Source organism: Filicampus tigris, chromosome 4 (genome assembly GCF_054856515.1).
Source record: "Filicampus tigris isolate MCC_2025a chromosome 4, RoL_Ftig_1.0, whole genome shotgun sequence".
In the NCBI taxonomy this organism is placed as follows: domain Eukaryota; kingdom Metazoa; phylum Chordata; class Actinopteri; order Syngnathiformes; family Syngnathidae; genus Filicampus; species Filicampus tigris.
Window position 1 is genome coordinate 14,536,024 of NC_141220.1, and position 27,915 is coordinate 14,563,938.

The following is a 27,915-nucleotide window of genomic DNA, read 5'->3' on the forward strand; positions in this document are numbered from 1 at the left end:
AACCATGGTGAATGGAAGAAAAGATGTGAAGTGGACTTGTTTTTTAACATCACACAAGAAAATGAATATGAAGTTATCAAAACTAAAAGAATGTAACTCTCAGAACTCCATCAAGGCCAAACAAAATGTTCTGGATCTGCACCAGCTTTTAATAGCTTTTCTGTCAGAAATCCACACTCGCCATCCTTAGAATTAAGTCAAACAAATAAACACATAAACTAATTCACGCACATGGTAAGAATTGAGCTTTGAAAAGGCTTTACCATTTGCAAAATGTCGCTTTTCATTCACATACAGTGTGAAGTAAAACCAAAAATAAAAAAATCTACTTTTGAAATGACATAAAATGTCGCTGGTAAACAGCACATTTTAATCAGAGATAGCTCCATGAGTCCCTAAAACTATTTCCATGCTGATTTGAAATATGCCTTTACTTTACCTTTTTTCTAGCACATCAAGTTTTTTGGGGGGGATATTTTAATTTTTTGTTTTTAAGTTTGACCCATGAACTCTTGCGCAAAACGGATTTTACCATGCATTGTAATTTAAAGGTATGACTTCTCAAAAACAATTCCAACTCTTGATGAATCCAACCCTAAATTAATTAACCTTATACAGTATAACAATTAATTAATATTACTAAAATATTGCTGTATTATGTATTATTGTTATTATATGATTGTCATTCTTTTGAAAACCTAATGAGCTACAGAAAAAAATGAGAGCAGACTCAGAATAAACCCCAAAAAATAATGTCGTAAAGTTTACGTGCATCTCTGATTTTAAAAAATTTGTAAACATCTGTTGACCAGTGTTATTTTCCACATTGAGTATACTGTATTATATGCACGTTATTTCAACATGGATGCGCATAAAATTGTAAAACCTTAACTTACTGGATTCCTAATCATAGTCATAGACGCCGTCTATAATGTGCAAGCCGAGGCAGTTGGGTGGAACAAATAAGTGACATAGCTCCTTGGAACTTAAACATGGACTGACACAACACTGTGGAATATATACACTGTACATGAGACTTGACTGGAACACTATATGTCCCAAAAGACACCTACACAATATAAGATTTGAGGCAGACTTGGAAGAATATATATGTAGCATAGCTCTCCAGAACCTGAACATGGGCACAATATTGTAGAGCTACCACATGTCAGAATTATCGTTGTTAAAGACTCCGAATAATGTAAGATTATCATTAACACTGCAGACTGGGTGGAACAAATACATGGCGTACCTCCCGGTACTGTAAACATGGACACAACACTGTGGAGTGACCACATGTCAGAGTATACTCGAGTGTTGATTGTTCTAATACTCATATAATGTAAGTTTAGAGGCAAATTGGGTGAAACAAATAAGTTGCATAGCTCCCTGTAACATAAAAATGGACACATACAACATTGAGGAGTAACCACATGTCCAAATCTACTAGAATGCTAACGTCGCTAAATGTAAAATGAACAAAAAATAAATGAGTTGCGTAGCTCCCTGTGAAATAAACATGAACACATTGTGGAGTAACTGCGTCAGAGTCTATTTGAGCTCTATTTGTTGTTAATAAGACACTCAATGTAAGATTTGATTTGAGGCAGACTGAGTGGAAAAAATAAATAAGCTTCCCGTAACATAAACATGGACATACACAACATTGGGGAGTGATGACCTGTCATAACCTGCTTGAATTTTAACCGGCATCGCCACATAACATTTACTGTATGCACGTACGCACCGAGAGACTGGATACATGCCTCACTCTCGGTGCTGTTGTTTTGGCTAGCAACAGAAGGCTTTAGCTCTTTAATTTACGTGCATGTGTTTGCACTTTGACACAAATTTCCCCGACAATCAAATTGTCAGCTAAGTGTTGCGGCGAGCTGGCGACATCTCAGCCGGTCTCCGGTGGCGACACCCTCCAGCCCGGATGGCTCCGCCCCGGTAATGGCCCCCTTATGCTTGATGCACTATTCTTCCGAGGCAGTGTGATTGAAAAGAAAATTGAATCCCCTTTTGATGTGCTAAATTTGTCCATTAGCACGTTTGCACACCAAGTATTGGTGGAAATGACAGTGGGGATTGCAAGGGGTCTCACAGGGGACGAGGGGCGTACATATTTCAATTTCGTTGTATCTGCACCGTACAATGACAATAAAGGCATTCTATTCTATTTTATATTTGATTGGAGAGGAAATATAACTATACTGTATGGATGTCTGAAATGACTTTTTCTCTTGACAAATGAAAGGCCTTGATAGTGTGGCTAGTGTGAGACTCCATCAAAAAGGTTAAATGTGCGCATAAAGGACTCCGGCAACAACTGTTTGCCTTGTCATCAAAGGAATGTTCTTGTTTCACAAAAGTCGGCAAAGGAAAAGCGGCTCTGTGTCTCAACAAAGGATGTATTTTCATGTTCGCTGAATTGGTGTAGTTTGCATCGCAGGAAATAAAATATACGAATCAACAAAAAAAAAAATACTGTAAAATGCCTTTTTTTAAATAAGCCAAGTGTCCGACACATTGATCAGATTGCATATTTAATAAATCCAATTTAAAAGATGAATTTAAACTACCTTGAACACTAGAAAAATAGCATTTGTTGTCTGTCCCTGCTAATTTAATTTTTGGGGAAATATCGAAAAATATTTTACTTTACTCGTGTTACTCATTATCGCAACTATACAGTGGTACCTCTACTTACAAAATGAATTGGTTCTGGAAGAAATTTCTGAAATAGAACATTTTAGTAGAAAATAAGTAGAGACGCGTTTTCCATGTAAATGCCCTAATCCGTTCCAAGCCCCCCAATATTCAGACATAAATGTTTTATAAAGCATAAAAATGCATCAAAACATGTAACAAATACATGTTACAATTAGATTATGAGAGTTGTGCATAATAAGAATTAAAAATGATGGCCGTTTACCTTTTCATTGCTGTACTCATTGCTTTTTGCCCTCTTTGGTTCATGTTCTCTCTCAGAAGTGGTTTTTGCCCAGCGTTTTGTAAAGAACTGATAACGTGGCGAGTGTCGATACATTACGGTCATTGGCGGGATCAACCAAACGCATCCCTTTTTCATACTTTTCTATTATCTCTTGCTTTGTTTGTATGTGTAACCCTTTTTGTTTTAGATGGAGCTCAAATCTCCTGCTCTCTGCATTGTGTTATGGTGGAATTAGTGACAGGAGACGTGATGGTTGCTCGACTCGTTTACTTCCTTCTGTATAGACTTCTGGTCAGTTCCAGAAGGCGTTATCGGCACGCTCGGCAGCGACGCAAATGGACTGTTATACATTCATACAAAATCTAAAATAAAAGAAATACAATTAAAATGTACCTGTATAAACACACGACGTGCGCTAATCAGTTCCAGAAAGCCTTATCGGCACGCTAAGGAGTAAATTGTTAAGTTAGCATTTGGGGCTAATTGTCTGCTATCAAATGCACAGCGGCACCCAACTCCACTCGGCAGCAACACAAATGGACTGGCGGCAATTGCAACACACCCAGCTATTTATATCCACCGCATGACTGTTGAGCCATTATGTCTAAACAAGTGGAATCACTCCAGTACCAAAGTAACTCTGAAGTAACTAAGTTACATATGGACAAAAAAACGATTTTCTCCTTTTTTTCTTCTCCTCGTTTCTAATTCACATAAAACTATCAGAACACCTCATGGCCCTAAGGGTGAATGAGGATGCTGCATAGACATATCTATCACATATATATCTATCTACCTGTCTATCTACACACATAGACACATACAGTAGAGGTCCCTCTTGGCCAATGGGATGCCAGGAAGATGCTACGTAATAGCCAATGGCAGAGCAGATATGAGTATGTTGCATTCAGGAAACTCTGGAGCTGCGAGTAGCAGCCCATACTGTAGTTTTACCTTTCGTATCCTGCAATTTCTTTGATAACAAGAGGCAATATTTTCCTGTTGAGGCGTTTCGTAACTTGAAAATTTTGTATGAAGAGACGTTCGTATGTAGGGGTACCACTGTACCTCAAATACATTTTCCTAAAACAACAACAACAACAAATGTGTTTAAATTTCCCCCTAATTCATGTCACACTCAGCCCCGTTATCCTAACACATTACCTCCCCTGGAAATATAGAATATTCCACAAGTCACATGGTCCACAGGAAGTTGCATCTTCAGAACCTCTGCAGGCCATGGGAAGGCAAAACGTAAGTTCACAAATTCTTTGCCTAAGGGTTCAGCCGTTTACCAGCTGAGCCCTTAGATACTGTGATGTCATTTTCAGTCAACAGCAAGTGGCAAAATGTCCGCCCACTGTGATGGATTAAAAATGGGTAGATTTTCTGCTTAATTCATATTCCACAAATGTAATATTAATCGGAAACCCGTTTTTAGACTAGCGGGGACGCATAGAACATATTACTTTTGACTTGACTTCCTCTTTAAAAAATGTCCATCCATCCATCCACTATCCCAGCCGCTTAGCCTCATAATTTTGAAAACCACATCTAAAGGCTGGAACAATTGTAAGTCAAAATGAGGTTGGAAAAAAACATCTATTTTAAATTTTACAAATAGCATTTTTCAAAATTGTTAGATTTTCCGTTACATTTCCAAGCTGCTGGTGTTTTTTAGTTTTTGTTCTGCCCCTGTACAAGTTTTCTATTGCTTTTGAAAAACCTCCTCAGCCACTGGCATGTGAATTCCGAAATATTCCTGAATAAAGACACTGTGAATCCCAGCAGTTTTGCTTCAAAAGGCAAACAGAAACACTTCAGTAACCTTTTTGTTGCCCGTTTGTTGATCCCGTTGTCAATGATTCATTCCCGAGGATCAAAGACCTAGAAAGGTTCACTTGTCTATCGTCTCACCACGACGACAGAAATCATGAGACAGGTCTCATATGCAAAAAGTGACATCCAAAATATAAAAATAAAACCGTATGCATGCTTCAGCTTACATTTTTAATGGAGGCGTTCTTTGATGCAGAAAACGCTCTTTGATAGTGAGCTGGCGTCTAAAAGCTTGTTAAGTATTTGGAGCAATTACTGTTACACATGCATAGGAGTAAACATCAGGGCTAAATTATTTAAAAAGACCCCCCGCCTCCTCCCTCCCTTCCCTCCTGAATACGCTTATGAAATGCACTTTGTTTACACAGTCATCAGCTTCGGCTTCACATGAATTTATTGGTGCACCCTTGCCAAAAATAATATTATCCATATCAAATGTTTTTTAATGCAGATTTTATGGTGGAAAACCACTTTGTATGGAATGACTGATCATTGACCACTTTAGTGACACATCAAGGAAATACAACTAAATTCATGTAAAAGCAAGCTTGCGATGAATTTTGAATTGGTGTTGGTAGAAGAGGTCTGCCTGACAAGCTCAGTAGATGTCACATCACCACAACATTTTCACAAGAGTTGCATGTGTGAAAATTGTTTTGTAAAAATCACAGAAAAAAAGCCAAAACGTTTATATGAATTTTACAATAAATAACCATTTAAAAACAACATCTAAAAAGTCAGAATGTTTAAAAGCCTAATTTTAAAAAGTAAAATACAAATGTGAATTTTTACCAAAAATGTTTGGTGACATTTTTACTTTTCAATCCCAAAAATATGTTTAAATTCCAATGAAATGGAATATTTGTTTTGTAGGTTTTTTTTTTTTTAATCCATAATTTAAATTTTGACATTTTCCATCCATTATCCGAACTGCTTATACTCATGAGGGTCACGGGTGTGCTGGAGCCTACCACAGCTGTGTTCGGGCTTTACATTTTTGAAATAGCAAATTTTGGACTGCTAAATTAAAATCTATCTATCTATCTATCCATCTCCATAAATTCAATTGCTCATTGCATATGAAAGTATCAGTCCTGTGGTCCAGTGACACTTGTTAATCAGTAAGCTGCTAGTCATGACAAGTTGTCCATGGGAACATTGGCCTCTGATCACCACACTGGCTAGATTGTTGGTTGAGCAGACAGGACGCACCGTGGACACACTTGTGGACTTGAAGAAGGGTTCCAGTGAGGAGATCAGTGTTAAAAATGAAGACGTGCGATGAACTTCTCCACATTGACGTCCTTGTAGATGAAAGTGAAGCTCGCACCTCCGTCCTGGACCTCCTCAGAACACTGAGACCTCACTGGAGGCCACAAGACATCCGCATGAAGGCCAGTCTTTAATGACGATTAACGTTCCAGTAGACTGACATGTACGCACTCCACAATGTTGTGTGTGTCCATGTTTATGTTCAGGGAAGCCACACAACCTATTTATTCTGTCCAGTCTGCTTCAGATCTTACAATCTAATGGAAACGGCATCTTTGATAAATATGACTGTTCCAGTAGACCGACGTGGTTGCTCCACAATGTTGTGGGCATTGGTGTTTGTGTTACAGGAAGCTTTGTAAATTTAATTTCACCCAGCCTGCAATTCTAAAGGGAATCTTTATGCTATAGAAAATTGTGTCTTTAGTTTTTATGAGCCTTCTGGGAGATTTTGACATGTGGTGCTCCACAATGTTGTATGCATCCATGTTTATGTTGCAGGGAGCTACAACAACTTATTTGTTCCATCCAGTCAGTCTCAGATCTTATGTTATGTGGCAACTGTACCTTTAATGGCCATCAGGGTTCCAGTATACTGACATGTGGTAGTTCCACAATGTTGTGTACATCCATGTTAATATTCTGATAAGTTAAGTCACTTATTCCACGTAGTCTGCCTGAATTCTTACATTATGTGTAAATGGTTTCTTTAATGATAATTTGTGTTCCATTGTACAGCCATGTGATCGCTCCACAATGTTGTGTGCATTAATGTTCATGTTGTGGTAAGTTAAGGGACTTTAGTTCTCCTGAAATTTTACAATACGTGGAGGTGTTTTTTTTTTAATGATAATGTGTGTTCCATATTCAGACATGTGGTTGCTACACAATGTTGTGCGCATCCATATTTACATTACAGGAATACACTTACAAATATATGTTCCTCTCGTACTTCTATGTTCCACCCAGTCTGCATTTGTTACAGTATGTGGTGATTTTTTGTCGCATTTCATTTCATTTTCAACAACAATAAGCGTTCGGCTAGACTGATGTAGTAACTCCACAATGTTGTGTGCATCCGTGTTTATGTTGTGTGGGCTACATAATTATGTATTCCCTCTATTCTCTTTCTCAATATCCTATTATCTGGAAATATAGTGTTTTTAACAATGATTAGTATTCCAGTAGATGCTGACATGTGGTCACTCTACAGTGCTGTGTACATACATGTTTACAGTATTATGTTTAATTTCCCTTAATTCAGTGGAAATACTGTACAGTAGTTGTGTAACGGGTTTTGTATTCGTCTCGAACCGTCTCGGTGGGGCTTCACGGTTCGGTGCACGCAGTCATACGACGAATACGTCTGATGGGGGGAAAAAAAAAGTCAACGCCTGATGCTGCATTCATACTACGTTCGCTCCAACTGCGGTGGGAGCGTTTCTGGTGGCACGTTTCAATTGGAGTCAATGTAGTTCACGCGGGCGGGCGCGTTTGCGTGCGGGACGGTGCGAAGGATGCGTTTGGAGCGGTGGGACGCAGAGCGAAGCACCGAAAATCCGTCCATTTGTCAGCCAATCAGCATACTACGGGGCATACTGTGATGTTCACAGCCAAACAGCGTCCTGTTCACGAGGCGGCTTTTTTTTTTTTTTTTTACAGTTCTTGAACTTTACCAAGACAGCAATATTGTTAGCATTAGCATAGTCTGTCGGCCATTTGATTGTGATGTTGAAAAATGCTGTCGTAGTCTACCACCAATCGAAGCCCCTCCCCTCTCCGCTATATAACGACTGCAGTATCCAAACGACCGCCACATTTGGCCGTTGTCCCTGACTTTTACAATCGCACAAGAGCCGTGGTGGAGCATGAGCTGTCCTTTGCTGCTCTTATAATGAAGTTAAAGTTACTAGTTGGCAAGTGCTACCTGACTTTATCTGCAACCTCATTCTATCCATACAAGAAAGGGTGTTTTCCTGTGTTTAATCTTTTTTTTTTAATCATTATTAATATTATTATTATTTATGAACAACCCCAATGCGCCAATTTTTATTCAATTTTGTGATTTTATTACAGGGAATGTTTTTTTCTTTATAGCAAGTTGAATTGTAGCTTGCTCTCTGTTAAAACTAAACTAAAAACTAAAAAAAAAAAACCTAGTCTTATGCATTTGAGACTTAGTGCTGTACAGAACCCGTACCGAACCGTGCCCCCCCATACCGAGATACGTACCGAACCGTGACTTTTGTGAACCATTACACCCCTACTGTATAGTATTTTTGCAGGGATTTTCTCACATTTATTGTCTGTACAAACTAACCAAATAGTAATGGGTAAAAGTAAACAACAAGGTCTAGAGCCGGGGTGTCGAACAAATTTTTGGTCCGGGCCACATCGTAGTTATGATGTCCCTTAAAGGGCCGTTATGACTGTGAAATCACATAAATGTATGATCGATTGCCTTATATGATCACATATACAATATATATAACAAATTGATGGATAGCTAGTTTTGAAATTAGAAGCCTTAAATAATTGTTCAATTATTTTTCAATTTACATTTTAAAGGGGAGGATTGGTAACAAATAACACATTGCAGTATCTCATATCTCAGTGTTGTTAAAAGTGAAAACAATTTGCAAGAAACGTGAAGTTGACGCACATGATTTGCCTTCGCAGGCCACATAAAATGAGGTTGCGGGCTGGATCTGGTAACCGGGCCTTGAGTTTGACATCTGTGGCCTTAGAGGGTGGTGGTGTGTTGGTGTAGCCACAAGAAAGTCATTGTGTCGCCATGTTGGCTCAATCAGAGTCTGAAATAGAGTTTATGTTTGTTAGGTGACATCACATCGGCCGGGTGACCTCGCCATCTGCGGCAGGTCTACTAAAGCACACACACAGACCACATGCTCCACTTTAATCGTGTATTGTGCTTTTATTTATTTGGGCGAGGGTTTTGATCACGTATGAGCGACACCTGCTCTGGGACTGCAGCTGAGAATGAGAAAGTGTGAGCGTTGTGTACACTGTGTCATGTGTTATGTCAGCAGACACTTCTATGGGGGACTCCAAGTATCTGAGTGCGAACCCTATTCATTTTGAATGATGTCAGATGAGTTCATTTTGTTCGTGGTCGTGCTGCTTGGGATATTTACCGGTACCTGATTTCAGTGAACCTTACCAAAGATTGTTTTTGTTTGTCCGGACAAGAAACATTTGAATAATTATCAGACCAAAGCAAAGTTAAATTCATGACACGGAAAGACATTAACCTTGGGTTGGTTGTTCAAAACCCGTAGAGTCCTTTCCCAAGCATATGATGATACCAGATGCAGGGAATAACACCCTTTTTATTGACCCATTTCAACATCAAATATTTGTGAGAACTTGATTGATTTCAAAAACTATTGACTCAAACAATTGTTTCCTTGTATCACTGACCCATCTTAGCAAGTCAAATATTCTTTCATGTTCCTCTGGCAGCAGACGTTTACCGAAGGCATCACCAACCAGCTGCTGGGTTGCTCCGTGGACGACGCCGACTGCGTTCTGGTACGAGTCTACGGCCAGGGAACCGAACTCTTTGTGGACCGCCAGCGGGAGGAGGAAATGTTCCGCCTCCTCCACGCTCACGGCTGCGGCCCGCAGATCTACTGCAGCTTCCGCAACGGCATCTGCTACCAGTTTGTCCCTGGAGACGTGCTGGAGGACAGGCTGCTCTGCCAACCCTCCATATACAGGTCAGAACAATTCCAGTCAGTTGCTTGTATACTGTCATACGGGTGCAGACGTATCAACATAGAGGCTTCATAGAGCGGCTTGACCCATTCCTGTGATACGTCAGTGTGTCCACCATACTGGATGTGACAGATCTTTTGGCAAAAGTCTTGCAAAAAGCTCAAGCAAAAGCAAAGGCATGCACAGTTCATGCTCTGATGGTCGCTGAACTGAGGTCTTGCTCGAGTTATTAACATAATATTTCAGTTCTTTTCTGAATTCAATGGCTTCTAAAACACTTTTTGGCATCCATGCAAGTCAAAGCAAGAAATTATTATATTTGGAAGGAGATTCAATATATGTAAGCATATTCTGCCACGCCAGTAAAAGAAAGGTCAATATTATGTTATACCGTGATAAGTTGCATGTTTTACAGTGATAAGTGGCACATTTTTATCTGATAAAATGCCACATTTCAACATATTTTTCAGATTTTAACATAATTTTCATGTTAAAACATGATATTTTTTACATTAATTTTACGATTTAACATGATAGATATTTTAAAACATACAAAGTTATTGAACGACAACCAGCATAGCCATAGCCGGTTGAAGTCACTGGTGGAGTCCTTTTTGTGTCTAAATCAAAGTTACTAGTCATGTAACTATGCTGGTGTAAAAGAATAAAATAAAAAATAAGGCCAAGTGTTTAAAAGGATTCAAGATTTAAAAACAAGATGCGCAAAGGTCTGCGCCAGTAACCCGAACCATAAAGGAATTGCTTGGTTTTTTTTGTTTGTTTTTTGGGGGGGGTTTTTTGCTTTCCAATGCGGAGGTCAAACTTACCACATTTTGATGTGTTTTTTTGCTTTCCAATGCGGAGGTCAAACTTACCACATTTTGATGTGATAACTTATGTGAAACTTGTCTCGTTTGAACTTGAAATTTAAGTTTTCATTGATGGTATAGCAGCAATACGCAATTTGTAACAATGATAGTGCATGAATTTGTGTGGTGTCATGTTTAGCACTGTTGACACAGAACAGAAAACATCACCCGAGAAAAGAAGATAAGGGGAAAAAAAGTGTGTTCTTTTCCCCCGCAGATTGATCGCTGCGGAGATGGCGAGAATCCACTCCATCCATCCACCGAGTGCCCCCCCTCCCGAACGTCTGCTGTGGACCAAGTTGTCTCGTTTTCTCACGCTCTTAGAGGACAGTGGCAAACTCAGCGAACAGAGGTAATAGCCCATCCTCGATGAGTTTGTTTTCATCGGCTGTTAAAAAAATGATTTGATTACAATAAAAAACAAACAGGGGCAGCGCCAGAAACCTTTTAGTGGGGTGGCCAGGGTGTCACAATGACTCAGCGAGACATGGCAACAAGTGCTCATGTTTGCATGCACAAATGCACATATATTATATTTAAGAAGGACAATGACAGATATCTCTTAATTCTTGACAATTCTAAACGTCGCTTTTTTTACTTGGTTTTGTGCCTGCTAGTATTATGAGTGCGTTGGGCAAGGTTAGTATATGTGTGCATTTTATTTCATGAAACCATGACTCTGGATGGTATGGTAATCAGTGATTACCGGTTCCATTGTGTGCATAGCTGAGTAAGTAATATTAGACCCGGTTAGTTCTCAATTCAAATAACATGGATGCCATTGTCAGGATCAAGACATTTGTCACAATAAGCCCATGTACGTCCACATAGGCATGTCAGTTAGCATGTGTGCATTAAATTGGACTACTAGCAATCATTTAGCTGATGGTGGTTATGAGCTACGCGGTGAAAGGTGAACTTTGTGAGCAACCGTGACGGAATCCAGCAACATTCTCCTGTGTTGTTATCTTCCCCTCACTGCTTCCTGGCGTGTCATGCTCCGTACCAGGGAGGTCACTTATTATAATGACTTATTATAAAGCAAAGTATAATGTTTAATTACATATGTTATCTTTGACAGTGGAGGCTCGCGGGGTCAGAGGTGGGTGCAAAACGAAGAACAGACAGCACTTCCTGATGAACGCATGCTCTATAGCTTTATATGTTAGATAAGGAAAAACATAAATATTAACATTAAGTCAATGACAGCTTAACTGAAGGACATTTCTGAATAAGTCATGCTTAGTTCCTACCATGTTAGCACTTTCCATAGTGGAAGTGTGACATGAAATGTCTGAAAAATAAGATGAAAGAGGGATATATGTTCAATATCATTGCTTTTTCACAGTGAAAAAACAATATAAAAGTGAGGTTTTATGCTCATCAGTTGTACCAAGGACCTAAACCTCTGTTTTGACCCAAAACCTCAAAATGTACAAAAAAAACAAAATGTGTATTTGTTTTTAATAAAATGTTAAATGTAATTATATGCTTTTCATTGGATAACGACTTTGTGTACTAACGATACTAAAATTGCTATTCATTGGAAGCAACTTTACAACAAAAAGCATATACAGTGCCACCTTGACTTATGTAGTGCCCCAACTTACACGTTTTTGGAGTTACAAGACACTGCTTGAATAGGAGAAACAGTCAAACATGCTGATTCAAAATGAGAACACTTGCAAGGACCTAGTGTGGATGATAATTCACACCCAGACACTCACACACAAATTAACCAGCCAACTCAACTCCAGCTACTGACATCACTCACTAGGCCACACCCATTGGAGACCCACATAAACACACTACAGTACGTAAAGCAATTATATTTGATAAAATTAGATCGTAATTTCATATTCTCTTTTGTTATTTTTCATAATTATACAATACATTATATTTTCTTTATTAAAACCATAAAAAAATATTGCTTTTTGGGTTGCTGGAATAGATTAATGGCATTTCAATTCATTTTAAATTTGCAATCACTGTGATGCGACAACAAATTGTAGAAAATAATACTACAAATAAGGCTCATGCCTAATTGTTTAATGCCATTCAATACTTTTTTCCACTCTTCAGCCGTCTCCACGCAGGCTGCACCTCTCGTGGAAGCCCAATAGATGGTGCTATGCTGTGAGCCATGATTACCAACCCTCTTTGAGTACCAGCATGTATGTGAGCGTGTGTGGGTGCATGTGTGTATTCATTAGTCTTTGCAAGGAGAGGCATCAGAGGCACTTTTGTACTCTTAAGCGTGAATGTGATCTTCAGAGGAAACGTCCAAAGAAAGAGCAGGAAGATGGTGCACCTGCAGAGGAGGTCTTCAGCCTCGGCGCCACCCGCTGCGCATAGATAGGCGGCACACAGCTGCAGCACACGCACACACACACACGCACAAGAACACACTGAGGGCAATAGTGCATGAGAAAAAGGCCACCCGCTGGGTTAGTGGCATGCACTGGCGCGAGTGTACAAGAGTGCAAAGAAAAGCCAACATGGCATCGGAGTCATATGTAAATAAGTCGCATTGATAAACGGAGGAAATTCCCGCTAATGAGCAGGAGGCGGACGCCCGCATACCGCTCGAAAAGATGGCGGCGGCTTCAAAAGAGTCGCCTAATCGACGCACTTGAGCTGAAAGAGAATCAAGCGGGCTTATAATGTCTGGGCCGCGGTTAACGCAGGTGATCGACTGCAATTAAGCGAACGGCTGCGTGGCTTTAAACTCAGTCAAACGAAGTAGAAAGCTATAACATTTCAGTGTGTTCAAAGGCCTTCGAAATCAGTCGGATTCTTGTTCAGCCATGTTTCTAGTTCATGACTAAAGAAGTGACTAAATTTGCTGAACGGTTTTTATTCATATTCTTTTAACATGTTATCAGCATAGCATCAAAAACTTTAAAATTTCACATTGCTAAGTGAAACTCGCTTGAGTCGCTAAATTTGCCGCAAATTCTGAGGTGCACGACTAAACCTGTTTTAATTTAGGGAACTTTGCCTCCATGATCCGCCCACACACAATGACAAAAACTCAATGGTTTGCAATTTACTGTTCTGCCGCAAATCTGTCTATATAGATGTACTTCAAATTTGGTAGCCATCTGACAAAATCTTTAAGTTTGTCTTAGGTATCCTGGGCTGGAAATCGCTGGAAATCGCCAAAAATAAACCTACAATGACCAGTTCAAAGCAAACTAGTTTTCTCTCTGTGTTTTCAAGCATGGCTTCTTGAGAATTTTTTCTGGGTCTACTAAGGATAGACATGCCTACCAGTTTTTAAGTTGCTAAGTGACGCTAGCTTCAGTAGCTAAATTTCCACCAAATTCTGAGGCGCACAAACTAAACTGATAGCAAGCTCTACTGTTTTGAAATTTTGTGCAACCAATCTGTGAATTCTTGCTTCAGATTTGGTAGCCATTTGGTAGCCATCAGACAAACAGCTGGGTTTGATTTTGAAGGACGCCTGGAAATGGACAAATGAGCCTAAAATTGCTGCTTCAAAATTTAAAAAGGCAAACTTCCCATGTGTTTTCGAGCATGACTTCTTGGGATTTTTTTTTCTTTTTTGTGTCTACTCATGATTGACATGCCTACCAAATGTAACGCTGCTAAGTGCAACTGGCTTCAAGGGCTGAATTTTCCCAAAATTGTGAGGTGCACAACTGAAACAATGGTGAGTCATCAAACTATGACAACTATTCTAATGTCTCAGATTTGGTAGCCATTAGACAAAATCTCCTGGGCCAATTTGTCTTTAAAGCTGCCCTGGAAATAGCTAAAATTAAGCTAAAATGACCACTTCACCAAAAATAACAGACTTCTGTTGTGTTTTCAGTAATGGCTTCTTGAGACTTTTTTGTGGGTCTGCTCATGATAGACTCATATACAAAATTCTACATTGCTATGTGAAAGTGGATTTGGGGGCACAATTTTATGTGAAGCATTTATCTGAAGGATTAGGGGTTTTTTTTGGGGGGGGGGGGGTCCTAGAACTGGCCAAAATGATCTTAAACTAGACACTTCAAAACAAAACAACTGGCTCCCTTTGTATTGTCATTCATGACCTCTTGAAACTTTTTTGTGGGTCTACTCATGATAGACAGATCACCCAAGTACTCATTGCTAAATGAAGTTGGCTTTGGGGCTGAATTTTCAAAATATTCTGGGCTACACTACTGAACCAATGGCAAGTCATCAATCTTTGACGCCATGCCCCTCACCCACCCAAATACGAAAATGGCACAGCCTCTTGAGACTTTTTTGTGGGTTTACTCATGATAGACATGCCTACCAAATTTCAAGTCGCTAAGTGAAACTGACTCAGGGGGGCTGCATTTTTAAACGATTCACACCTCACTACAGCTGCACTCAGGCTGTAAAACCTAATTCTCAAGTTGTTGTGAGGACAGCTATTACCATTGAACACGCGATGCTACCAACACATTTAAATTAAAGATGCTCCGAGCTCTGCAAAACATTTGTGCCGATTGCGCATATTCAGATCCAAAACTCAACTCCATTTTTTTCCTGTGGTTTATGTCGTCCTGCAGTTTGGCGTCCGGCCCGCAGTTGCCCAGCTTGGCGAGGTTGTCGGCGGAGGCAGAGTCATTGGAGCGACACCTCTCGTCGTTGGGCTCGCCCACCGTGTTGTGTCACAACGACCTCCTGACCAAAAACATCATCCACGACCGCGAGCAGGGTGAGCCGGCAGGGGGACTGTGCTTTTGGGGACGCCTTATGAATTATTTTCACATGCGGGTATGTCGCAGGGCGACAGCCTTCGCTTGTAATTAACCTGCATGAATACTGCTGACAGTAATAAAAAGACTGTGGTGGGTTTATATGGGAAAAAAAGGTGGTGAAGAAATCACTTAGGAAAACTGCAGTAGTTGCCCTTACTGTGTGATGTGCTTAATTTAAAGTTGAGTGCACTGTAAAAATCAACAGAATTGTTTAAAAAAAAAAAGTGTGTATTAAGTGATGGTTCAATGTAGATTTACAGAATTAAATAAAAAAATATTAAAAGTTCCATGAACATCCAGAAAAAGCACATTTCATAACTTTATTCATATATAACTAACAGATTTGTTTTTTTCTTTGAATTTCATTCCGATTTCAACTAAAATCAACATTTTTTTCATACATATACTGTAATCCCTCGTTTATCGCGGTAAATGGGGACCAGAAACCCCCACGATAGCTGAAGTAGAGGATGACTTACTATTAATATTATTTTAGTTTTATATTATATTTATTTTTAAGTTTTATTTTGGGGGGGATTTACACCTCTGTTACGCCGTTGCATACCCCCCGACATGGTTCCCACCCTTCTAGATGCTTGTTATACGACAAATTTAACTTTAAAAATGGAAAATGAAGAATAAATACCAAGCTCTGCAGGCTGTGAGAGGAATGTGAACGATTACGACGGAACGTTCAATAATAACTACTTTAAAATTGTGATTTTTATCATAAAAGTGACTTACTTTAACTAGAATGCCGTGGTGCATTTTATACAAAGGTACAATCTTGGTGTAATGCACTTTTAAACCCTTGTCGTCATTGTTGTGCAAAGCGAAAGTGTCATTACTTCTGCTGCTGTTGTTGCTGCTTCTTCTTCGTTGTCTCCTTCTTCTTCTTTTAAAAAGTACGGTCGCCAGAAGTAAGCATGGCATAACTTTCTCTTTCCACAATAACATCAACAAGGTCCTTTGTATAAAATGCAACATGGGATTCTTGTTAAGATAAGCTGTTTTAAGACATACGTAAGACAAAACTAACAAACTCTTCAACATTTTATTTGCCGATGTTTCGTCCTCGTCGTGCTTGCCGGGTGGCTGAGCACGCTCTACTCAAAACTTGTGAACACGACTGTTTACTCTCCTCTTATCCGGCTTGACTGACTAACCGAACAGCACATTTGAATAACGTTATGAGTTTCCGAACAGAACGTTGTTCAAAAGTGCTGTTAGTTTGTTAGCATGGGCGAGACTAGTGAGAGGCTGTGATGATGCGCAGCCAATCAGCTCACGCGATAAATCCACTCGCGCTCTCATTGGTGGATCTCGCGCCGGGAACCAATCACGCGCCTTTCATGGGTGCCTGCGGGTATGCACAAAGCCTCCAAGTCAACTCATATCTTTGAAACAATGCGTCTTTCTGCAATATGACTGTATTTTTAATTCGTATTTTTTGATGAATACTTTTTACAAACCCGCAATGCACTCAGGCCGCGAAACTTTGAAGTTCAATATAGCACAATAAATATAGATATAAATTCCATGTTAAACTGCATTCTAAGACTTTAAAGTTACATTTAATTTATTCTTAATATAATTTAACTTTAAGTAAATTAAAAGTTTCATGTTAATCAACAGAATTATTTTTTTAAAGTAAATATATTAATTCAAAGCTCAATGTAAATCTACAGATTGATAAAAAATCCAAAGCAGATAAAGAAAAAAAAACATAACAGTATTTTTAGGGCTTTTTTCATTCTGAGTTTAAACAATTTTTCACTCAACTCAACTTCATATATAAAGCACTTTCACAACGGCTGTAACTAAGTGCTATACTCAAAACATAACAATAATAATACAGGAATACTTCGTAATATAATCATTATAACCAAACAAAATCTTCTCCAATCAGAATATAGCACACCATCGCTCCCTTCGCATTGTGTACGGGAAGTGCAACGTTTTATTACTTCTTGTTTTATTCGCTCACATGTTGTTTGAAGCTGTTAGTAGATGAGACGATGAGAGAGGAGCAAGACTGAACGAAGTCTCCATTTTTATTTGATAGAAGCATGCGTTAATTCTTAATTAAGTTCATTCAACAGCGATGAACAAAAGTTTTTCATACAAATTATATTAATTTAAAGTGCCACATAGAACAATATTTATATGTTTAAATACAAAAAAAATTGTTGACTACAATTTCAAAGTTCATCTTTTTTTTTTTTTAATTAAACCAATGATTGTATAATGCAGATCAAAAATATATATATTTTCATTCATTAAAAATAAATATTTTACCATATTTTTATTAATTCTTACCTAACCATAGATGAACATCTTTTTTCATTAAAAAAACAAATTGTAAATTGAAAGTCCATTGAAATTGTTGCTCTGTATTAAATGTAAAATACAAAAAGCAGTGCCATCAATTGAGACACTGCTTGCCCCTAAACCTTAGAAACAATGCTTACGTATGCCTAACTTAGATTCATTTTGTTTCTTTTCACCCATGCACTGTCACTGTCTAATAGCGTCTTGTTTTTTTATTGTATTTAAATGTCTCCGGTATGATTGCGCATTTTTAAATAAAAGAAGCCAACGTCACTAACAGCTGTTTTATTCCATTACTACGGCAACCCCCTCCTCTTTTCAGGGAGGGTGAGATTCATTGACTACGAGTATGCCGAGTACAACTACCAGGCCTTTGATATTGGCAATCACTTCAATGAATTTGCTGGTAGGTTTGGTGCTCCAATTGTTTTGTTGTTGTACTGAATTAAATTGTTTCAGGTATCTGTACTTGAGTATTTCTTTTTTTTGTCAGTACTTTTTTAATTTTACTTAAAGGGGAAGGCAACCAAAAAATGTTTTTCAAGAATATGTTCTATGCAGGCCCTCTAGTTGAAACACGGCATTTTGATTAATATTGCGTTTGTGGAATATGAATTAAGCAGCAAAATCCACCCATTTTTAGCCATCTCAGGGGGAAGCCATTTCGTCACTTCCGTCGACTGAAAATGACATCACGGATGGTCGGGGCTCAGATAACGACCAATCATGTCTCAACCTCAGAGAACAGGTCAGCTGTGATTGGTCGATACCTGAGCCCTGAGTAACTGTGTTGTAATTTTCAATCGACAGAAGTTACAAAATGGCCTCCCCCAGAGCTGGCTAAAAATGGGTGGATTAACTCTTATTTCACAAAAGCAATATTTATCAGAATGCCCTGTTTCAACCAGTGGGCATGCATAGAAATTATTCTTGAAAAATATATGTTTGGGTTGACTTCCACTTTAAGGAGTTGAATCAGTAATTATGCTTTTTCAAGTATCTGTTCTGCGGCACGGTGGTCGACTGGTTAGCACGTCCGCCTCACAGTTCAGAGGTCGTGGGTTCGATCCCGGCTCCGGCCTCCCTGTGTGGAGTTTGCATGTTCTCCCCGTGCCTGCGTGGGTTTTCTCCGGGCACTCCGGTTTCCTCCCACATTCCAAAAACATGCATGGTAAGTTGATTGGATACTCTAAATTGCCCCTAGGTGTGATTGTGAGTGCGGATGTTTGTCTCTGTGTGCCCTGCGATTGGCTGGCAACCAGTTCAGGGTGTCCCCCGCCTACTGCCCAAAGACAGCTGGGATAGGCTCCAGCACGCCCCGCGACCCTTGTGAGGAGAAGCGGTACAGATAATGGATGGATGGATGGAAGTATCTGTTCTTTGACTTAAGTACTGTGTGAGCACCTTTGCCAAATCTGGTAATTGTTAACTGCAGCAGTGAGTTAATGTTAGCGATCAACATGCAGCCATTGCCAAGATGCCAAGTGATGAGGCCATACCGCATAAATCACGACCATCCTATTGCGCTTTAACTGCACCCCAAAGAGTCAGCTCAATGTCCGGCAGCTATCTTATTTTGACAAGTAATACGTCGTTATACGATGAGAATTAAGTCATAGTATCACAAGAAAAAATATGAATAAATCTTTGCTTCCACTGTGTGTCAAATGGCAAAAATGACAGGCTCTTATCTGAATTTGCCACAAAATACAATTTCTACAAAGTTTAATAAAAATCGGCGTCATATTTGTGTAGTCCAGCCTCTCATAATAGAACTCATGTTTTTGGTGCTCTGGAAGGTGTCCAGGATGTAGACTACAGCCGCTGGCCAAGCCGCCGGCTGCAGAGCGACTGGCTGGAGGCCTACCTGTCCAGCTACAAACACTGCACAGGGCAAGACGTCAGCGTCACCCGGGATGAGGTGACTCGGCTCTACGTGCAAGTCTGCAAGTTCTCCTTGGTGAGTGACGGTTTGCCTCACAACCTAACTTCCTGTTTAAGACAAAAATTGTTTGCATGTCTGAAAATGTGAACTAGCACAGCTCTGAATGTGATAGAGTCGCTGCGAGTTGATTGGAAAGTCACACAAGGAAAAATGAGAGACTGAAGAATTTTTTGAATGTAATTGTCACACTTACTGGACTATCAGGCTTAAACATGCTCTTGGAGTCCAACAATGGCATGAGAGTCACATTCGTAAATGATGTGGACATTTTCAGAATAAAACAGGTGGAAAATGGAAATAATTTTGTGACAAACTATAGAGGAATGGGTTCAAACTGATAGTGTTTAATATTTAGTATTCGGATTGGGGCTGACTTGGTACAAGCCCTGCATTTCACTGCCCCCAAAAAATGTTTCTTTCAAATCCACGCATGGGTCCTTGAGACATTTTCTGTGTCCTGTTCAATTTTGAGTCGTTGGGTGAAACTTGTGTCGAGGGATAGTTTTTGAAGAGTTTCCTTTTTCTTGCCAAATCCTGGAAATGATCATCAAACTTTGACACCATGCTCCACCCACATTAGACGTCGTATGCAAAAAAAGTTCACAATTTAGCATCATCCATCTGCCTAGTAGGCCTGCTTCCAATTGAGCTCCGAAACTGACTTTGTTAAAGTCAAAGCCTTGGAAAATGTCTGCTTTGAACCAAAATGTCAGACTTGCTGGTCAATTTACAGCAGGGGTCTTCAATCCTGTTCCTTGCGGGCCGATGTCACCTTTGCCTGCTGCAACACACCTGATTCAAATGATCAGATAATCAGCAAGGTCTGCAGAAGCTGGATAACCATCCTGATCATTTGAATCAAGTGTGTTGCAGCAGAAAGGGGTGGAAAACATCCAGGAAATCGGCCCTTGCCGAGGGACAGGATTGAAAACACCTGATTTAATTAAAGCATGGAACCTTGCGATTTTTTGTGCATCCTTTTATGGTCGACATGTCCACACAGTTTTGTGTCAATTTTAAAAGTTTAAGTATAGTTTGTTTGCGGCCTGGCAACTATTCGTTGATGACTAAGGTGGTGGGAGTGAGGGGTGAGGCGTTGTAGTTGTGTGTGGGCTGCGGCTTACATTTATGTAAAGTGTAAATAACTGAACAACCTTTCAAACTATTTGATGACTGACTTTTGTACTCTTTATTCCAACCAGGCATCCAACTTCTTCTGGGGTTTGTGGGCAATTCTCCAGTCTCACTACTCCTCGATTGATTTTGACTTCCACAGGTTTGTGCTTCCTCCAGTTTATTTGGTACACACAAGTAATCACATCCAATACAAGAGCTGTTGTGTTAAAACACCTACTATCATCCAATTAGCTTCGGTTGCTATTTTGTTGTTGCTAGAATATATCACTCCGGATTGTCATGGCTCTAGACTCTAGAGCGTCTCATTGTCGCACCTTGGAAAAGCCGGAAAAGCAGGAGTCCCCAAACCTTTTCCTGTGAGGGCCACATAACTTAAGTATAATATAACATATAACATAAGTGTGACGATCACAGGGGTGCCGAAACATGAACATTTATTGTTTTGCAGAAAGCCACACATAGCCAAATATTAATAACCCTTTCTGGGTTCTTCACCGAAATAAAGTCAGGAAATAAATAATACCACTATGAATTAAATAAATAACACTTCACATTTCATCACAGAAAACAGTTATTTAATAAATAACACTATATATGAAATAAAATTGCACTATTTATGAAATCATAAAAATTAAATAATTCTTTCTGGGTTCTTTACGGAAAAAAAGGTCAGGAAATGAATAACACTATTTGTGAAACAAATAAGCAATTAACCTTCTCTGGGTTCTTCACAGAAAAAAAGAAAGTTGCCATGGCGTGCAAACGCGCCGCAGCTTCGGCGGCAAGAGGGGCTGCGCGGCGTGCGCACACATATTCTATCCATCCTACTTCGTTGGTGCTTCTTCCGCGCGTCTAACTAGGAATCGAAGTTTGGCACGACATTCTAAAATTTGAATGAGCGGGTGGAATAGAATGTCACGGTCTATTTATAGCATCTATTAGTCTCGATCGCATGGCCAGACTGAAAAAGAAAATCATAACACATCTCTGGTTTTGTTCAGGGGGCCTGGCAAAATTTGAAGGTGGGCCGTAGTTTGAGGACCCCTGCTCTAGAGCTACCATGCCTGGGTAAAGCCTCTGTCTATACATTGGCTGTCACGTCCGACTTTTGAAAAAAAAAAAAAAATATATATATATATATATATATATATATCTCTTCCACTTTCTCTCCCTGACATGCGCACACTCACAGGTGACAACGAGGCAATCTAAAGCAGCCACAGCAGTGAATTATCTGAAGATGCGATTTTTGGATATAGGTATAACTAGCTAGATAATTGCTCATCAAATTGCGCTGGATAAATGCTGGATGAATGCTGATCCGAACAGAGGTCCTAAAGTTCTTATTTAGTGGGGGAGGGACGACTCTTGCCAGAGTCCAAGGTGCATCACTAGCCAAACCCCCAAATTCTGGAAACCTAAAATGCTGAAAAACTGTTTAATGCTTTATGTCTCCACAAGAGGTACATATATAGTTCTCAGTCTTTGCATGTTTTTAGCAATTATCTTCAAACGTATAATGTATATAGGAAAAAAAAACCTTCATTCATTTTACGGTCCCCTTAATGAATTCTGTATACCATGTTTTCCGGACTATAAGCCGCACCTTTATATAAACCTCTTATTTTTTTGAAAAATAATGAAAAAAAGAAATAAGCCGCACCTATCTATGTTGAAAATTGTTATATTTACTGCATATATAGAACGATTTTGAACTGTAAATGTACATGTATGTACCTGAACTGATTCTTTCATAACAGTGCCTTTTAACACGGCAGCAACTTTGCTGATTAAAACGGAACAGAACCATGAGAAAATAAAGTACTTATCTGGCAATGGCAATTGTATTTTATTATATTGTAATTCCGGTTAGAGCGTCCCTAGCGCTGGAAGGAAAATCCACAGAATAGCCGCACCTTTATATAAGCCGCATGGTTCAAAACCCAGGGAAAAACGTAGTGGCTCATAGTCCCGAAAATATGGTAATTGTCGTAAGCCTTTTTTATAGTTTGTAAAAAACAACATTCTTCTGCCATTGTTCTGTGCTGGGCTGAGTTCCTTGTGAAAGATAGATAAATGCTGAGTATTCTAAAACACCAAATTTGTGTTTCTGCTATCTCCGAGTAAAAAAGGCTTTGAAAAGCTGCCCCCACCCCACGCCACCGTCTATCGTTCTTTGTGTCTGGCCCGCACCACCATGATGATCCAAATCACTATTGACACCCGGCAGCCTCCCTCCCGTGCGGCCACCCTCCCCCCTCGTAACCTCTTGCGAGATCAACGGCAGCGCACTCGCCTCATTTGGATGCGGAACCCGTGAGGAAATGTGATCCAGAGGGGCGCTGAGGCACAGAGGAGCTATTGTTCCCACCCGGCCGTCGCAGCCGCGTTTGAGTATGCGTCCCTCAAACCCCACCACCACTACCACCGCCGTCTGCTCCCGGGTCGCCCCCAAGTTGGTACATAGCCGGGTCGGGTTACCTTCATTTCAGTGATAACTATTGCCAAGCACGACGGGAAACTGACGGGATGGCGAGCCTGCTAACCTCTACTTCGCCCCCTCCTAACCCAAAACATGTTTTGAGTCACTCCACAATGTTGTGTGCATCCATATAGGCTGACCTTTAGTTGCTCTATAATGTTATGTGCATCCTGACATGTGGTCACTCAACAATGTTTTGTGCATCCATGTGTCTTGGCATGTGCTTGCTCCACAATATTGTGCGCATCCTTTAATCTGACATGTGGTTTCTCCACAATGTTGTGTACATCAATGACTTTGACATATGGTTGCTCCACGATGCCGTGTGCATCCATGAATCATACATATAGTCACTCCACAATGTTACATATGTTCTTGTTTATGTTATGGCAAGCTATATAATATATTTCTGGCCTCAAATCGTATTTTACGAGATAGCACCTTTAACCATCATTACCATTCCAGTGGACTCTGACATGTGGTCGCTCCACAATATCGTGTGCATCCATGAGTGTGTCAGTTGGGTCTATGAGTCTGACATGTGGTCTCTCCATGGCATTGTGTGGGTCCATGACTCTGATATTTGCTTGCTCAACATTGTGTGGGTCCATGACTTTGACGTGCCTGCTCCACAATGTTGTATGCATCCATTATGCTGACATGTGCTCACTTCATAATGTTGTGTGCATCCATTACTCTGAATTTTTTACTTCTCCACAATGTTGTGTGCATCAAGGACTTTGACATATGGTTCCTCCACAATGTCATGTGCAGCCATGAATCAGTCATATGGTCACTCCACAATGTTACATATGTTCTTGTTTATGTTATGGCAAACTATATGATATATTTCTGGCCTCAAATGTTATTTTACGTGGTGATAGCATTTTTGACATTCATTACCATTCCAGTAGATTCTGATATGTCTTCACTCCGTAATGTTGTGTGCATCAATTACTCTGACGTGGTTACTCCACAATGTTGTGCGCATCCATGACTCAGACATATGGCCACAGTGTTGTGTGGTTCTATGTTTATGTTCTGACAAGCTATACAACTTATTGTTTTCCAAAAAATTAAGGCTCAAATCTTACGTTACGTAGCGGTAACATGTTTAACAATCACTACTATTCCAGTAGACTCTGACACATGGTTGCTCCACAATGTTGTGTGCATCCTTGTTTATGTTTTTGTGACATATAAGTTCCACCCTTTCAGCCTTGGATCTTACATTCTGTGTATATGGCATCTTAGACAACATTTAAGTTTCAGTATAGGATGTTGTGTGACCCCTCCGCAATGTTGTGCATGTGTGTACTGTAGTACCCCAACTTGCTTTAAGAAGATAGCTGAAGGGCCAAAGCCAGACTTTTAGAGTTAGAGGTAAGTATCCATGAAAACAGTGGGAGTAAATGTTGTAAATGTTGTCTGAAGTCATGGAAACGTGTGCGTGTGTGTGCGCGCGTGCGCGTGTGTGTCAACGTACTTTTCATGCATGTGTGTGTGCCCATTTCCTCCCACTGTTCACCCCTTGAGCCAAATCTCCACTGACTTCCCGGCGAGTGACAGGCGTCTGTGCGGCCTTGTGCTCTAATCCGAGCCAGATGTGCATTGTGACAATAGGAACGTCTTGACTTCATATTTACTTTGCTCACTTGTGTGTGGGTGTGAGTGTGTGTGAGTGCGCATGCGGTTTAGATGTGCGGCGGCGCTGGCTAGACAGCCCTGTTATTTTGACAAAGACATTATTATGAGGAAATGAACAAGAAGGAGGTCCACCACTGCTGCTGCTCAAGTCCATTTTTGCACAAAAGGACATTGTGAAAGGGAATACCTGCTGTTCATTTTTCCTCGCAAAAAAAAAAGGGTCTCAGTTTCAGTCGCAATCACGATAAATGTTAAGTATGCCACTTTTTGAGGTGTCAGCTTGAGTTAAAGTGCACATGAATGGGATGGGCTGTGAGACTGGTGCTTCATTTCAATCTAAAAAGTGCCTTTAGAGTTTTTTTGTCACCATAGGAGCATAATTTTACTTTCGCAGACAATTTATTTTATTTGTTGACATGTCGCATTTGGAATGATAACGAATGAATGCTTTCTGAATTTAAGAACCCAGTGCCAGCCCAAAAAATTGGACAATTTTTAAATGTTCACAATAATGTCATCTTTGACTTGTTTAACAAACAAATAAAAACAAAAAAACAGAAAATCGTGAAAAGGCAGTGGTGCGCCTTGTTTCTGCAAAGTACAGTCCAGCTCAAATAACTATTTTATTTTTTTACATTATTATGTAAATGTGTATAATATTAAATTACATTTACTTTTATATAATCTTCGTTGCGTGCGTCCATTATGCTGACCTGTTATCGCTCCACAACATTGTGTGGGTCCATTAACTCTGACATATGGTTGCTACAACTTTAAAAATACATATAATATAATTTAATTATTAGTACTAATTATTTGTAATTTACATTATGTGCATCTTTGACCTGTTAAAAATATTAAAATGCAATGAAAATAAAAGAAATAAAACTGGACATGGATAAGGTGGTAAGAGTTTATTTATTTATTTATTTATTTGATTATTAAAATAGTTCTAAAGTGAAAAAGTAAAGTTTTAGAGTAGTATAGTTTAGGCTAGATAGTTAAAGGTCATAGCCGGATGTTGAACTAACACTGATTGTCTGGATCTTAATTCATATTCCACAAAGGCAATATCAATCAATATCAATATCAGAATACTGTGTTTAGAGTAGTAAGGCTACATAGAATATAGTCCTTAAAGGACAATTTTTGACTTGACTTCCTCCTTTAGTAAAACATTGTGAGTACAAGTCAGTAAAAGTCTCTGCAATAACACAGATGGTCGAGAGCATTGAACACTGCTGTGTCAAAAGCGATATTATAAAAAGGACCATGGGCGATGGCATTCCTCGAGCCGTGTCTGATAATGTAGTTCCTAGGCAGCACAAAAGCCCATTTTTTCAAAAATAAATGTGAGTCTGACGCCATATTGTTGAGACCACAAAACCATCAGTCCTTTTAAGTGTGACCTGCCACCGTTGCTGCAAAAAAATAAATGAATAAGATGTTTTGGGGGGAAAAAAATGCACAAAGGATTAACTATTGCTTGTTTTCTCTGGCTTCAAAGCAATAAAACCTTATCAAAGGTAAGGAAGACTTGTTTTTGTTTTTGTTTTGACATGAAAAGTGGTTAACTGTTTGAATGTTTTCATGTTTCACTATCAAGTGGTTAACTACTTTTCCACACTTGTATGACAGTACAGAATCTTTAAGAGAGATGTACGTATGCTGCTTTTTTTCCTTTTACACAATTTAGTAAAGTTTTCAGCAGTCTTAATGAAATAATTATAACCCATTGCGTATTTGTTAAAGAAGGAAGAAAAGAACAAAATAACATTAAATGCATTTGTTAAAATATTGTCCTTGATTTTTCTTTAAAACTGATTTTGATGCACAATATAACAGGAGGGTTAATAAATTATGAATAAAATGCAAATGTTTTATGACATAAATACGGATTAAAAACAGAGCTGGGCATTTTACTACAAATTGAGCATCCATCATTCATCATCCGTCAGCAGCGAGGGCACCCTTACATCGTCAGTCGCCTTTTTTCAGCATTCAAGAAACCTATTAAAAATTCTATAGAATAATCATGTATTCAGATGAGCTATATTTTTACTTTACACATTTCAATTAATACAGAACAGCCTATTGATTTCCTTTTTTACATAATCAAGAGTTTTTATTTCTTAAATTTACTTTGTGCTATGCAGCAAACTGTATTTTATTGTCAAGAAACATTTTCAGTGGGGCAGTTTCAAACAAATCACTTAAATCTAGCATTTCTTGTATCAAAAAATACACCGGTATACCTTTTGGAATGGTATGCTACACGATCTGCACAATGTTAGAAAAACGTTTTATTTTCCTTGTACTTACAATATACATACTATGCGGCATCGATTTTTAATGAAATTTTCAGCAAAAAAAAAAAAAAAAGAAAACCGTTGTTCGAAAATTACGGAGTACTTGAACATTAGTTCGAACTTTTTAAATTCTATTTAAAGCATCAATTACATGTCCTAACCACTTGTTTGCTTTTTTGTTGCAGATATGCCATGGCGAGACTCAACCGCTACTTTGAGAAGAAAGAAGAATATTTTTTAATGAAATGAATTGGCAAAAGGGCAGCACAGTGGTGTAACCATTATAAGCCGGGAACATACAGTAAGACATTAATACAGTAAATACTTGGACGAGTCACACCCATCACCAAGGGCGGGCCATAGGGGGCCGTACCCGCCCACTAGGATGCTTGTGCCACCCCGCCATTTGAGGCATGGATTTCCAAAAATAACCTTTTTATTTTATTTTATTATAGTAGCTTTTTTGTTGTTGTGAAATACAAATGTTGATTTGCTTATCACTAAGCAATTAAAAATATGAAGAAACAGTGATGTCATTTTTGTTTGATTGCTGGCCAGTTTTACCTGCAATAGCCAATCACGGCCTTACAGAAAATTATGTTAGGTATGCACTACGCAGGCGACGCATACGTCAATGTCTGC

General features: G+C 39.3%; 1 protein-coding gene across 1 annotated transcript; it reads left to right on the forward strand.

Annotated features, from left to right (window-relative positions):
• The first annotated feature begins 5,977 nt into the window (after positions 1-5,977).
• LOC147148596 (ethanolamine kinase 1) lies at positions 5,978-27,804 on the forward strand. Its single transcript, XM_086029472.1, has 8 exons — positions 5,978-6,192; positions 9,557-9,810; positions 10,895-11,029; positions 15,231-15,379; positions 18,076-18,159; positions 19,553-19,713; positions 20,901-20,974; positions 27,459-27,804. Exons 1-8 carry the CDS (start codon positions 6,067-6,069, stop codon positions 27,520-27,522), a joined length of 1,047 nt encoding a protein of 348 aa, XP_085885598.1. The 5' UTR covers positions 5,978-6,066; the 3' UTR covers positions 27,523-27,804.
• The last annotated feature ends 111 nt before the right edge of the window (positions 27,805-27,915 follow it).